Source organism: Dermacentor silvarum, chromosome 1 (assembly GCF_013339745.2).
Source record: "Dermacentor silvarum isolate Dsil-2018 chromosome 1, BIME_Dsil_1.4, whole genome shotgun sequence".
Taxonomy (NCBI): Eukaryota; Metazoa; Arthropoda; class Arachnida; order Ixodida; family Ixodidae; genus Dermacentor; species Dermacentor silvarum.
Window position 1 is genome coordinate 432,998,828 of NC_051154.1, and position 15,382 is coordinate 433,014,209.

The 15,382-nt window shown below is 45.8% G+C and overlaps 1 protein-coding gene across 1 annotated transcript in view; it reads left to right on the top strand.

The window, feature by feature from the left end:
* LOC119437697 (uncharacterized) overlaps positions 1–15,382 on the top strand; it is a 96,633-nt gene that overhangs the window by 44,461 nt on the left and 36,790 nt on the right. The window contains exon 8 of the mRNA XM_049664154.1: positions 14,319–14,447. Coding sequence (XP_049520111.1) covers positions 14,319–14,447 — 129 coding nt within the window. The remainder of the gene's footprint in view (positions 1–14,318; positions 14,448–15,382) is intronic.

Genomic DNA, 15,382 nt, shown 5'->3' on the forward strand with positions numbered 1-15,382 from the left:
AGCGACAAAACATGAAACTTGTTCTCAAGGTGTTTAACAGTTTCACAATCGCAGCTCTCAACAGTGCACAAGCAGCAGGACTGCAGCATGCCAAAAGCACGGCCGATTTTATCAGCACTGTCGTAATGTGGTGGCGCATAGTGAATGTTAAGACGCCGGATAAAGGGAGGCGCCTTCGAGATGACTTCCAAGAGCCCATAAAGGCAGTTTGTTGCCCCCAAGTCGAGTTTTTGAACAAAATAGTCAGTTGGCTCGACTACTGGAAAAGCCTCAAGCATGACATTGGTCATTTCACTCATGAGACGCACAATGCATCGCGTCACACGTCTCTTGCTCTTGTTCAGGTGACAAGCTACTGCCTTAAAGAGCTTGGATTCAAGTACGTTTTACTGGGGAAATTCCAGTCGGACTGCCTTGAGGACAGGTTTGGCAGGTACCGACAGTTAAGTGGCGCACAGTACCATATCTCCATACGGCAGATGTATGAAGCGGAGCACAAATTGAGGCTGCAGAAGGTCCTCGAGCTGCCAGAGAGTGACGAGATTCCTCTATGTGCCTCCACTGATGAATTTCGTGATGCTTTAAAGCAATTCCAGATTGTAGTTGGAGAAGAGGACATTGCTGCACAGCAGCACACACTTCCAGCTATAACTTATGTCGCTGGTTATTGCGCATATGCTGCACTCAAGAAGCTTACATGTGCATTCTGTCAATAGAACCTGGTTGTTGAGAGTAAGACTGTCACAATTGAGGCAGACGAGCTCATAACGAGCATCACAAGAGGTGGACTTAAGTTTCCCCAAGCTGTCGTTGTGAACGCCGTACTGATTATGAATATTGTTCTCGAGAAACTGACAAGTGAAAAACATGCAGCCAAATTTTATGGCTGTGAAAAGCAGAAAGAACTGCTTGTTTCAATGACAACACTTTTCCTTGAGTGGAATGAAGACTTTGATGTTTGTGACAATGGTCATATGCCGCATGTAGTGATGGGGTACATACTTAGTGCAGCAGCAAACACTTTGTTAAATAACCTTTGCAAACGAGAAAACAACAAGCTGTCTGAAGCCAAAGCAGCTAAACGGAAACTGAAGACACTCCAGGCGTAATCTCTCGCACATGACTGATAATGTGTCCTTTGTGTTTACAAAGCCAAATCGTTTGAGCTCCCAGTTTCAACACTTTCAACAAGATCATTTTAAAAATGTTCTTAAAAGCTTTATGTCCACAATTTTTTTAAGTATTGTCACAAGTTCCGTTTTGCTGTGAACGTTACCTTTCTTTTGACGCTCGAGCTGTTATGTGGAAGAATCATTTGAAGATTTTAAGTAAATCATATTTAACCCATTCTGTGTGTGTTCAACTACATGTACTTAAAATAAGTCAACAAAGTGTCGAAAAGATTTTACAGGTAATGTCATGTCTGCTTTATTTTACTTTTTATAAAAATATTGTATGTGAAAAACTTCGCATGAATCCTCGTTGAATGGTTTTATTTCATTGTTGGTTTGTTTTTAAAAGCATTTCATATAATAAAACATGCAGTCTTGTTTTGACAAAAATCTTCTGGTGCATTTACTAAAGCATGCAAAATAGACCCTCCAATGCCTTCAAAAACTGAAGGCTTTGTCAGGGGTCTATAACGTTTACACCTGTTGCTAACAAAAATTCCTTCTAGGCAGGCCCGTAGCCAAAAATTAATTTTCGGGGGTTGGGGCACCTGTTGAAGTCCTTGACAAACCCCTATTTTCACTATTCTGGGTAAAACAGCCCCCTCCATCCGAATTTCGAAGGGGGGGGGAGGCTCCTAGGGCCCCCTCCCCCCCCCCTGGCCACGGGCCTGCTTCTAGGTGTAAATCTCCGAAAAAAAATGCTACGAGTGCAACCGGGCCGCGTAACGACAAAACGCGAACGCGTGCCGGTCATTTGAGTGAAGCCAGCTTCCAGGCAGATCTCACACTGATGACGTCACGTAGGCTTGCGGAGGCCTTGAAAAAAAGTCTAGGTGGTGTTGGCTCAGCACGAATGTGTGGTGAGGGGGTGCGGAGTTGGTGGCTGTGTCAGGTGCCTCACTGAATTTTGTCATTAGAATAAACTCTATGTAGAAGGACACACCGTATACCTGATGGCTCACTTTCACGAATATTGCCTTTTTTTTCCCTTGAAATTTCCAGCCTCAGGACGTGCCTCGCATTATATTCAGGTTCGTGACACACATAATCACTATAAATTTTTGCTTAGGAGAGACCAAAAGCCGCTCGTTGCATCATATTTGTGGTCGTGTTACTTACATGCAAATCCAGTACTTTCAGTGCCCATTGACTGACTCAGGGGTGCAGGACTTTAGCAGTGGTAGCAGCACCAAAGCAGCTGCCCAAATGGTATACCCTATAGTGTTAGATTTCTTGCGCACATGGGTGTACTGTGAAAACACGTGAAAGGAATTCCACAATTGCTGCAGCATCACGTCTGGATCTGTGGATCACTGAGCGGTTGTTTGATCACATGTCTGAATTTCTGTTGTCACTGAGTGGTTCTTTGATCATTAGCTTAGGCTGTCTGTTTTCTACATATATTTTCTACATATTATATTACAGCAATGCCGTCAGAGTAGCTGCAAAAATGGGATTTCGCTGTACAATCGCAGGTTGGTTGCTTTTCTGACTGCTACATTGCTCTATTTGCTGCAACTGCCGCCAAATGTTGCTTTACCATGTCTGGTGAATGCCTTGAACGTGAACCACATTTGGATGATGGTTGTGAAAGTATAACATACTCCTTGTATGTAAAGAAAACTATCACACCGGTAGGTGTGGTGGAGTCACTGATGAAATAGAAGTTGAAAAATGAAAGTTCTCGCAAAATCTGGAAGTGTTCATGGCACTTGCCATAAAAATGTGTAACAATCCAAGCAAACATAAAGATAACCTACCTATCCTGAAGAATATGAAAGTGGTGCTTCAAGTTGTCAACATAAAGCTTGATATACTGGTGCCGATCAAGGAAAGAGTTGAGATTATGTAGAAGGATTCAGTGCAATTCATGTTTAATCAGCTTGGCAATCTTGTCAAAACGACCGAATAAAATTGTGACAACTTTTAAGATATTGCCATGATAACGTGATGAGGTTGCTGGCATTATTTGGTGCTTGGGAAACAAAGCATCACAGGTATGTGGTGATTGAGCTTCTCAAAAAAATTAGGTGTGCCACTAAAGGTATCTAATGAATTGAACGCATAAACCACTGAAAGAAGTTGGGTGTGCAAAGGCAAATAGCTACAACTATATTTGCACAGTAATAGAAAAGTTGTAATCGGGCTGATGGTGCACAGGTGATGGATGTATATTGCATGTTCGAGGGCTTAATTTTTCATGAGCTACTCATTTTTGTTTTCCTGTTTTGTTTCCATGTGCCTTAGTGAGTGGAATGCCTGACTGCAGACTCCCGTCATTATGTACAATTAATGAAAAATAAAGTACATTTTTCTATGGAACTTTTTTGTAACTTCTGTTCCGTTGCAAATGACGCAGTTGTCCCTACTCTGCACTGAATGGTGAAGGGGGGGGGGGGGGGTGAGCGCATGCAGGCACCCTATTTACTGGAGCTTTGGGGCGCCCTCACCATGGCTGCTCACATGCCTATTTTTCTGGCTGTAACAACCTAGAGTCAGCGCACAGGTGTTTTTAACGTTCCACAATTAAGTAAACTTGACGTCACTATGCACAAAATTTAGATTACGACAGCCCAAGATGGCAACTGCCATGAACTGAATATAAAATTGCCTATAAGCATGCATTGTGCAATTGAATGCCTGTGAATTCTGTAATGCCACTTTCATGAAATTGACTGGCATGGTTTGCTTGAAACTGAAAACATGTTCGATCCTCAGTTGTGGCAGACTTCTCAGATTCATTATAACATATTTGATAATGCAGGTGCAGATTGTGAAGGAATTGAAGCGGCTATTACTCGTGGTGAGAATCAGTCATGCTCAATAGAAATTATAGCTAAGGCTATATATACATTTCTTCAGGTGAGATCGACTAATGTTGAGATAGGAGCTCAGCTGTGGCACATAGGTACAAGGGAATAAATTTAGAAAGAAAAATTCTGGCATAACCCATTTCACGATGATGCCGATGCTAATACGATAGCATTGAAACAATGTAGAGACATTGTATTGCCACCACAGAGATCAGTCATGTATGAGCCGGGCTCCTCTCTCACGAGTCCCTCTGGACATGCTATGCCTGTTAGCAGGGTTGCCGCTAAGTCAGTGCTTTACATTGGATTCGAATCTGCCCAGCACCTAAGAAATTTTTTTTGTCATTGATGAGCGGCCCGGCCCATACCTCGTGACCTATTTTTGTTTCAAACTGGGTGCCCTCAGCACAGCAGCCCCAGTGCTCTACCCATTATACCATGGATTACCCAGTGACCCAAGTTTACGGAAAAATGAATAAAGACCCGGACAGACAGGAAGATAGGATATTACACACTATTCAAGGTCTAAGAATTATAATTCTAGGCAATATACACAACTGGCCTGTTATGGATACGTTGCCGGCATTGCAAGAGTACAATTTACAATTTAGAGCTTCTATTGGTAAAACCACAACAATATACACAATTTTGATTTCACAAGAAACAGTAGTGCCATCTGGTTTATGTATTCATCTACGTCACAGGCTCCAGAAGGAGTATTGCGTGGAGGGGGGAGGGCATCGCATAACAAAGGAGCGAAAAAGTTATACAACGTTAGAAATATAAACATCAACACAAGATCAACGCAATAAATTGAAAAGAATAGAAATTATAAAATCGCGAAGTAAAATTCTACCATTAGAAAGCTGGGTTATACAGTGAATAGTACGATTGCATAATTACATAAAAAAATTACATACACCAGAAATAGAAACACTTGAACACTACCCAAACGTACTGATTTTTTGTCTGAAGGTTACAGTATTGTTAATGTCAGCAATGTTACCGAGAAGACCATTCCAATGCCTAATGGCACGTGGCAAAGCAGACAAGTCAAGGGCATTAGTTTGACCAAAAATGTGCTGGACGCTAAGGCGATTGTGCAAGCACCTAGATGTGTGGGATGGACAAACAAGAGGCAAGGTGGACGACTGCTCACTATAATGATTTTATGTGGCAGACAAAGCGACACTACATTCTGGCATGATTCCAAGGATGGTAGTGACAATGACAACATAATGTTAGATATGCTCAAATATTGGTTGCAATCCCTGGCGATTAAACGTGCAGCACAGTTTTGGCTATACTCAAGAATGCAGATTAGATATGCCTGGTGAGGTGACCAAATTGAACCTGCCAATTCTAGTTGGGGCAAGAATAATGTTTGATATGCAAGCTTTCTTGTGAAGGAAGGAGCAGCATGAAGGTTGCATTTTTGAAGATTGATGATCAAAGCACTCGTGTATATGGAGGCTAATGGATAATATATACAACACTGCCACAGTGCAGTCAAGACACTGCAGTAGTGAAAAAAATTCAGAGCACTTATCAAACAAGGACATGTATGCAAACAGCAACACAACACACATGGAGATGAGATTCAGTGCAACAATGCCCTTGTAGCCTACAATGTGCGGTTACTCAATATTTAGAAGCAACAGCACTACTACTAGGGCAACTAGAAGTGTTGTGCACGGGTGACGAGTTGACCGTAGTAGCAGCAGAAGGCACAGGCTGTGAACTTGCGGGGCGATCAGCTGTTGCAACAACAATGAACTGTAGACTGCCTAGGTCGAAGGGAACACAGTACGTTGGCCTCTTGGCTCTTCACTGATGTTACGTAAGGGCCTATAATTTGTGCAGAAAGCATGTGGCCATCCATGGCTCAATCACAGTTCTATGGTTGTGGGTGCCGATATTCCTCTTAAATTTTCCGAAAATGCGGGCATGACCAACTTAGTCGTCTGCATTTTCACTTTTCTGTCACCACCAAAGAACACTGCCAATGGTGCAGTTTTTTGGTAGGCTTAACATCTTTTAAAAGCACCTTAAAATAACATTGCCAAGAATTTCTCATCAAATTGACAAAACACAAAGAACAAACCGGCTTAGCTAGCATCCCCATTTCGCAAACAGAATAGCAGCTCACTTTGAAGAAAATGAGCCCATATTGTCATCATGCTTACTGAGGGCATGCAAAGCGTGGAATGCCAGATTGGGAGCAGTACTGGGACACTCCTGACAATCTTCTCATGGTAGACATTGTCTTATAACACATGCTAGGCATGTATATATGCTACACGTTTTTAATGTGAGAAAAACTGCAAAGCTGGCAGGCAGCATATCGCAGCACCTTCGCCATCGGCGTCTGTCAAGTAAGGACTGGTTACTTAAATATTATTGCGTCGACGCTACCGAATAGGGCGGGCACAGAGGCGCCGCTCCAGGGCGCCGGTTCGCGAATTGGCCGTCGTCAAGACGCCGACGTGAATTCGATATTTCGAGCGTGTGCACAGCACGGATTTCACGGCGTTCTGGCACCACAGCTGCACCACTCGTTTCAAGCACAGAGCACAAACTGAGGCCTCATGGCGTTCTGCCACCACAGCTGCACCACTCGTTTCAAACACAGTACTTGAACCACACATTCATCGCTGAACCGTGGGCGGTCGACGCAGTCACATTTTTGTGACTTGTAGAGAGCAGCACATCCCTCGACGTCCGTTATGCAAAGGCGGACACGGCGACGCCACATCGCGGTTCGCTGAACTGCGCTGCCGAGGCGCTAAGCCACTTCGACATTTAAATCGTCACCACCTCCGCATTGTCAAGGAACACGGATCACACAACGCAGGTTCTGTATTGCCAGAGCTCACCGAGGCCAAAGCCGCACTGCCACACAAGCACTACTCACGGCTTTCCGTCAAGTAACACAGAACCCACAAGCAACGCAAGCACAATCACACACGCAATGTTGAACAACGCGCGGTCGGCGCGGGCCAGAACGATCACTACTACTAAGTGGTTCGTTGGGAAAGGGGAAAGGTTGGCGCTATCTTCTGCAGCCCTTGAGGGAGCACGGCTCAGCGCCAGAACGATCACGCCGAGAACGAACACGCCGTCGCATGCCGTCGTCGCTTGGCGCCACCATCGCGCCTTCTCAAAAGTCCCTGAATGATCGTGTCCCTAGGTGCCTAGGTTCGAGTCACGTGAGGGATTTTTGTACGACATTTAGACGCACGCCGTCCATCGAACGTTGCGAAAAAAAAGTGTGCATGTGCTTACTGAGAATATGACTTGAAAATAAAATATTTCGTCTATCCCAACACTTGTCATGTTTATTTAAAATGTCTGCATAAACACGCAGTGGCATCGTGTGCTTGCTGCTCTGGCGGTACAGCTTACACGAAGCTACTCGATGCATGCAAGCAACGCGTTAAAAAATTCGAAATATAGCCTCCGGGACGAGCACTCGCAAGGAAGCGATCTTGGAGGCTGTGTAATTTTTCCAATCACCAGAATATAGCCTTCGAGATTAGTTTTTCTGCGGTCCCAATCTCTGAGTTTGTGTAGATTCCACGCACCCGCTAGGTGCGCTGCGAACCAAAATCGGCCGCGAGGTACAGCGAGGTAGTGCGGCAGGCTTCGGGTGGGAAGGGACGAACGGCAGGGAGCACATCGTCACGTGTCAGTGGCGCACGGCGGGTGGAGAACCAGCTAGCGCGAACTGGAGGACGACAATCGCAGGCGGGAGGCAAACGTGTAGAGCGAAGGGTCCTAGTGGTGGGGGACTCCAACGTAGCTAGGGTTGAGGAGGGCGTCCTTACAACAGTGAAGGCAGACGGGCGGGTGAGGGTGGAGGCCCAGTCAGCGAAGTGCATGGTTGACGCAATGGCAAAAGCTCAGAAGGTGGTATCGGACAACCTCGAGCATGAACATCTGGTCGTTATCCATGCTGGTCTCAACGATGTGCTGAAAGGAAGGAGCCAGAACCTAAACGGACAGTTAGAGGTTGGGTTGCGTAAACTCAGAGAAACCTCTGCGAATGTGCATGTGACCATATGCACTATCCCACATGTCCGGGGCCAGGCTAGCGGGATGGAATGGAGGGTGCTTGAGGCTAACCGGGTCATTAGGGGTCTGAGCAGACCACTTGGGTACGGCATAATGGAGGTAAACCGGGAAGTGTACGAGTCTGGCTCCCACCCTTTTACACAGGATGGCATTCACTACAGTGGTGCCACGGGCGGGAAAGGTAGTAGTAGGATAGGGCGCCAAGCTACGGCTTTTTTGGGGGGACCCAGAGCCCTAAGACCACCAGTGTAGACGAAGACGGACCCAGAGAGGCTCCAAGATTCAAGAAACGTAGAATCGGTAGAAGAAATAGACGTAAGCACCAGGGGCAAGGTCATTCTGACACAGGGTACATTAACATGCGAGGTGGCAGGAATAGGCTGAAGTGGGAGGAGATAGACGAGCAACTAAGGCAAGAAAAGCTGATGGTATACGGGTTTGTGGAGACACATCTTAGGGACATTGAGCAACCTCCCTGTAATCCTGACTATGCATGGGAATATTGCAATAGAACAGAGGACAGCAGAAAAGGGGGTGGAATTGGTGCATTCATTCATAAAAGAATGAACTGGCAAAGGGTCAAACAGGAATGCAAGGAGCATTTATGGCTAAAAGGGAAAGTTGCAGGAGAGCAGACACTCCTTGGCTTTGTATACCTGTGGACAGGAGCAAATGCCAAAGAGGAAAACAAAAAAATGCTGGAATGCATATCAAGGGACATTAATGAGCTAGGAGAAGGGTGCGAGATTATTATACTAGGAGATATGAACGCACACATAGAAGACATGGACGGGTAGACAGACTCAACAGGCAGCATGATGCTGGATATGTGTGAAACGCATGACTTAGTTGTATGCAACAGTACTGAGAAGTGTGAAGGGCACATAACATGGGAGGTAGGGAGCCTGCAGTCGACGATAGATTGTGCACTAATGTCACATAGGATGCACGATAGGCTAAATGTAATGAGCATAGATGAATATGGCTCCAGAAGACTAGGTAGTGATCACAAACGTATTAAGGTGAGTTTTAGAAGGGAAATGAAAGTAGGTAGGAGGCAAGATGAACAACCAGGTGGGATATTTTACTCGGAAAAGCAGCTTGAAATAGCAACCCAGCAAATTGAGGAAGTAATTTCAGAGGATACAAAAACAGAATGGACATATGCAAATTTAACAGGACTATTTGAGCTAGAGCTTACTAAGGTACGAGTCAGGACAAAAGGGAACAGAAGACGTAAACCCAAGAGCTGGTGGGATGAGGAGGTTAAGAATGCCATAGAGAAACGTCAGGAAGCATCCAGGGAACACAGATATTCAAAGCAGAGGGGTGAACCAGAAGCTGATGTAGGCAGAAAATGGAATAACTTCTTAAACTGTAGAAGGGAACCATCCAATTTGATCAATGAGAAGATCAGAAGAAAGGGGAGCCAATGGTTGTCAGAAGTAAACAAAAAGGATAGAAAAGCAGCGAAGAAATTTTGGAAACATCTCAACTCCTTGAGTAATAAGACTAGCCTAGAGCAGAGGTTTAGAGTTACAGCTCAAGGTGTTCGAGATGAGGCAATGGAACATATAAGAACAATGCTGACAGAAAAATTTAAAGAACGAAACATAGCATGTGCTCAATCAGGTGAGGATGGACTAGTCAGTGCAGTGGCTCCACTGGCACAAAGCGAGTGGGAAAGGGCAGAGAAGAGGATTCCTAGTAGCACGTCGACAGGTCCTGATGGCATCCCAATTATGTTGGTAAAGACATTGGGCCCAAAATCTAAGAAAGCATTAAGAGAGGCAGTGAGCAAAATGATAATGGACGGTAAAGCCCCCGACGGGTGGAGACTGAGCAGGATGAGCATGATATATAAGGGAAAGGGGGACAAAGCCGACATAAACAACTACCGTCCCATAAGAGTGACGTCAGTGGTTTACAGGGTGGTGATGCAGATTATAAAGGACAGACTGCAGGCATGGGTGGAGAGGGAGGAGGTGCTGGGGGAACTACAAAATGGGTTCCGAAAACAAAGAAGGTTAGAAGATAATCTGTTCTCATTGACACAGTGTATTGAAATAGCAGAAAAGGAACACAGGCCCCTATGGCTTGCCTTTCTGGATATCAAGGGAGCCTATGACAGTGTAATCCAAAAGGATTTGTGGGACATACTGGGCACTCTAGAGGTGGAAGATGGAGTAAGAAATCTTTTAAAAGATATCTATAAAAGTAACAAGGTGCTTATGAAATGGGAAAACAAGGTATCTGGCCCTATAGAGATACAGCAGGGGCTTAGGCAGGGGTGCCCTCTGTCATCTCTGTTGTTCATGCTGTATTTACAAGGATTAGAGAAAAAATTAAAGAGGAGCGGACTTGGCTTCAACCTTTCCTATTTCAAGCAAGGAGAATGGATTAAACAGTCATTACCAGGACTGATGTATGCGGATGACATTGTACTTATGGCTGACAGCAAGGAAGACTTGCAGAGATTAATGGACATCTGTGGTAAAGAGGGAGATAGCTTATGTTTGAAGTTTAGTAAAGAAAAATCGGCAGTCATGACTTTTAATGATAATCAGGGCAGCGAGCATAGGATACAGGAGGTTACGCCGGAGGTGGTGGATAAGTACAAATATCTTGGAGTGTGGATAAACAATGGGGCTGAGTACCTAACGGAACATGAAAAATATGTGACGGCTAAAGGTAGCAGAAATGCAGCTGTGATGAAAAATAGGGCACTGTGGAATTACAATAGGTACGAAGTGGTGAGAGGGATTTGGAAAGGGGTGATGGTCCCTAGTTTGACTTTCGGCAATGCGGTCCTGTGCATGAGATCAGAGGTTCGAGCAAGGTTGGAAGTTAAGCAGCGAGGGGTAGGTAGACTGGCTCTGGGAGCACACGGAAATACACCAAATCAGGGGGTACAGGGTGACATGGGATGGACGTCATTCGAGGGCAGGGAAGCCAGCAGCAAGATAGAATTTGAGGAGCGATTGAGAGAAATGGCAGAAAAGCGGTGGGCAAGGAGAGTTTTCAGTTATTTGTACATGAAGAATGTTGATACAAAATGGAGGAAGCTGACCAGAAAACTGTCAATCAAATATTTGGACTGCAGGAGGGGTGCAAACCAGGAAACAGCGGTTAAGAAAAAGGTTAAGGAAACAGAGAGGGGTCTGTGGAAAACAGGGATGCAGACGAAATCAGCACTGGGAACATACCGAACTTTCAAGCAAGAAATTGCCAAAGAAAATATCTACGATAATTCTAGGGGAAGCTCTTTGTTGTTTGAAGCCAGGACGGGAGTATTGCGGACTAAGATGTACCGAGTCAAGTACCAAGATATAGACACGTTGTGCTGTGCGTGTGGAGAAGAAGAGGAAACGGCTGAACACCTCATAGTTTTCTGTAAAGGGCTTAACCCTACAGTACAAGGCAACGGGGCTGATTTTTTCAAAGCATTGGGGTTTAGGACAGTGAAGGCAAAATAGACTTTAAGCGGGTAGAAATAACCAAACAGAGGTTATCTGATTGGTGGATAAAATCAAGGCAGGGGTGAAATTTCACCCACCACAAAGTACAAAATATGTTAAGTCATGGCTAGGTGGCATATGCCACCGCCCGGTTTAAAGGGTTCAGCCTCATCCATCCATCCATCCATCCATCCATCTGCAGGGGCCTATGGAAGTGTCCTCTCTTATCCTTGTATGTTACTCTATGGTTAAGGCCCGGTCACACTGGGCCGGCACGACACCGATGCCGACAAGACGCGAACAAGATGCCGGACAGATGCCAGACAAGACACGGCCAAGATGGGAGTAGACCCCGCTATGCCCATATATACCTGCAAATGTAAATAAATTCGCCGCTCTGGTAAACTCGCATTCAAATGCGAAAAGTTGTGCTTTAAGATTCCTTGGAGCGAATATATGAATTGTTTTACTTTTCTACCCGCCGTGGTTGCTCAGTGGCTATGGTATTGGGCTATTGAGCACGACGTCGCGGGATCGAACCCCGGCCACGGCGGCCGCATGTCGATGGGGTCGAAATGCGAAAACACCCGTGTACTTAGATTTAGGTGCACGTTAAAGAACCCCAGGTGTTTCAAATTTCCGGAGTCTCCCACTACGGCGTGCCTTATGAGATCGTGGTTTTGGCACGTAAAGCCCCATAATTTTTGCTTTACTTTTCTCTTATTTTTTTCGAGAATAAAGGTAATACAGATAAAAACACGAGGAGCCCAAGTGGACCTTAGCCGATCATTCCACGGCGGTGTAGGCGGTCATGTCGTTGCAGTGCGACAACAAAATCATCAGGCAGTCTGTCGACGACTCAGCTTCCTCCGACGCACCGCCGACACGGCCGTCGGTGGACCGTCTGTGGACCTCTTGGTTTCGGGGCAGTGTGACGGGGCGCCGACACTATGGAGACAGCTTTCCGGGGGAGTCGGCACTATTATCGGCGTCGTGTATACCTATATAGTGTGACCGGGCCTTTATCGAAATTTCGAAAAGAACGTAGTTCTCTTCAATATTCGAGTGTATAAAATGTCTTTTATGATGATGATTATGATGATTTATTCGCATCCCCATTGAAACGGGGCGGTGACAAATTGTCACCTAGCCTGCTTGATTTAATCAAGTATAATGTACTTGTTTTTCATTCTAGAATTTTTGTATACGCCTCCATCATATTTTTTTTCCTCAGAACATCTCTTTCTACCTTGTATCGCTACCCATATGCCCGTAAGGGATCCGGTCGTATCAATGTCTTCCCTGCTTTATTTCCACCAATACTCTAAGCGTCTCTTGTTTATTTGGAGTGCTGACCGGTTGATGCTTCCACCAACTTTGAATCCACGCGCTTCAGGAAGGTGTACGTTGCCTCCGGGTCTCACTGGGTGAATTCCTTCGCATGTCATTATTCTTTACTACGTGTGCGACACGCCTTCTATGGGCCGCCCATATGAATCGACGCACTGCGTATACACACCGCAAATTGAACGTCGCTTATCGCCTTGAAAGTTTTGCAATATAAGGTGGAACGCATACAGGTTGTGGTTAAGTCGGCAACTCTCCGTTGAGGTGATTCTTTGCTGTTTTTCAGAACAATGTCATAGAGACAGCCGGTTGCCGGTGGCTGGGTAAGTGGATACCTTCGTCATCGGCTTTGCGGGCGAAGGAAGAACTCAAAATTCGCAACGACTAATTGGGACAGGGCTCAACATTCTCCTAAATGAAGTTTTCTTTTGCTTTAGCAGGAACAGGGAAAGTCTCTAGCAGCCAAGCGGTACTACGCTGTTTTCTCCGGCATATTTTATGCAAATATTAGCAATGCGCAAGCATGCCATACTTACGGGAACGCAATAAGTAACTTATATAAACGTGCGCGCGCAACATTTATGTACGCGGTCACGTTGAAATCGCCGTGGAGGTATACTTATGCAACGGTCATCAGGCACTTTATATGCGTGACACCTTCAGAGGTTCCGCAGAAAAGTGGTAAAAGCGAAGGACCTAGCGAATGACAGCCGGCACCCGCCGTGGTGGCGTAGTGGCTTTCGTGTGGCGCTTCTAAACCCGAGGTCGCGGGATCAAATCCCGGTCGCGACGGCCGCATTTCGATGGGGGCGAAATGCAAAAACGTTCGTGTACTGTGCATTGCGTGCGCGTTAAAGAATCCCAGGTGGTCGAAATTAATCCGGAGTCCCCCAATACGGCGTGCCTCATAATCATATCGTGGTTTTGGCACGTAAAACCCCAGATTTTATTTATTTTTTCTGACGGTCGATCGAATGGAACTAAGTTCTTTGGTGTCCCTAAAGTTTCATTTCATCGGTTCTTATAAACAAGGAAAGAAAAAAAAGCGAATTAAAAACCACCAAGTGTCAGGGTGGCGTTACTTAGCGATACTATCAACTTTGAAGCCACCTATTTGAACGCGCTGATATCGGCGAGCCTCGACATCCCGTGGCACCAGGGCCACGAGCTCTGCATTGTTCGTGTACAGACAGTGGTCGCACTCCTCAGCTGCTCTGACTTGAAAAAAAAACCTAATTTGTTTGATATCGTACGAATTAAGTAAGCTTGACATATGCGATACTTGTAGTGAGACAGTGACCTGCAGCTGTGGGATCACACGCTCTCTGCCATTTGACGCGCATCACCAACGTAAACGCGATCAGTTGTATAGGAGGCGCGGTCACTCGCATTGGAATGAATGCACGCAGAAGCAGCACCTGCGTTCCATCGCGGCCTTTTCTTTCCACATGCAGAGAGCGAGTGCCGTGAGCGGCGAGGATCACAGGCCCAGCGGCCAGTGCTTCATGGCTGCCGACGGCCAGCTCTACTGGCAACCGACACCACAACGCCGCGCCGCCCCCAGGGGCAACAACCAAGGACCGGTAGGTGCCCGAGCGCACCACGCGTGGCGCACGATTGTTCCGCTGCGATGTGTGGGCCCCCTGTGGGGCAATGGAAAGTAAAAAAAATATAAATTGTGGAGTTTAACGGGTCGAAACTACAATGAAAATGTTAGGCGTGCCGTGCATATTTCAGAGTTCACCGTTATATATAGTAGTGAACTGTGGAATATATTGTGGGCCACCTGAGATTCTTTAACGTGTCCCCACTGCACTGTACACGGGCGTTCTCGCATTCCGCCCCCGCCGCATATAAATGCGCCCAAGCTCAAACCCGCCAGCTTGTGCTCAGAAGCTCAACTCTATAGCCATTGAGCTACTGCAGTGGCTGGCAACGACAAGTGTTGTGGTGCACTGTGAAGAGCCTAAATCGTCATTAACTAACGAAGAATGCTGATGCGGTATTAGTCGTAAAAAAATGCCAAGCGCACGTGATAGGCGTTGTTCACGTGACAATTTCTTTTGTCCCTTGTCATCCCTTGTCTGTATCAAAAATGAAACTATTTGCCGAAGCGTCTACCTTGATTAATTAATTCAGAAGGATGACAACAAAATGTCCAGGGCCGCTGGAAGTCACATTTAACCAAAAGTGATACGCGCAAGACTTGGGCCCCTAACTGTTGGAATCGAAGTGAACCATGATTCTGCGCAAAGGTCTCATATGATCGGATGCAGAAAGTATATGCTATCTCGTTGTGCTATTCTGTATACTGATTACACTATGTTGTTGAATTCGCCACCATATGTCAGCTCTGATTGGACTGTTGTGCTGCTGAGGCCGCTATAATTGGCTCAAAACGACCACATGGAGTATATTTGTCTCGTTTAGCGCGTTCTTGGTGCCTTGAAAAGCCCTTTCTTCGTGGTTCCCTCAATTCTAAGTGGTGTCCTTGGCCAACAGGTCGTATAAGGGGCTA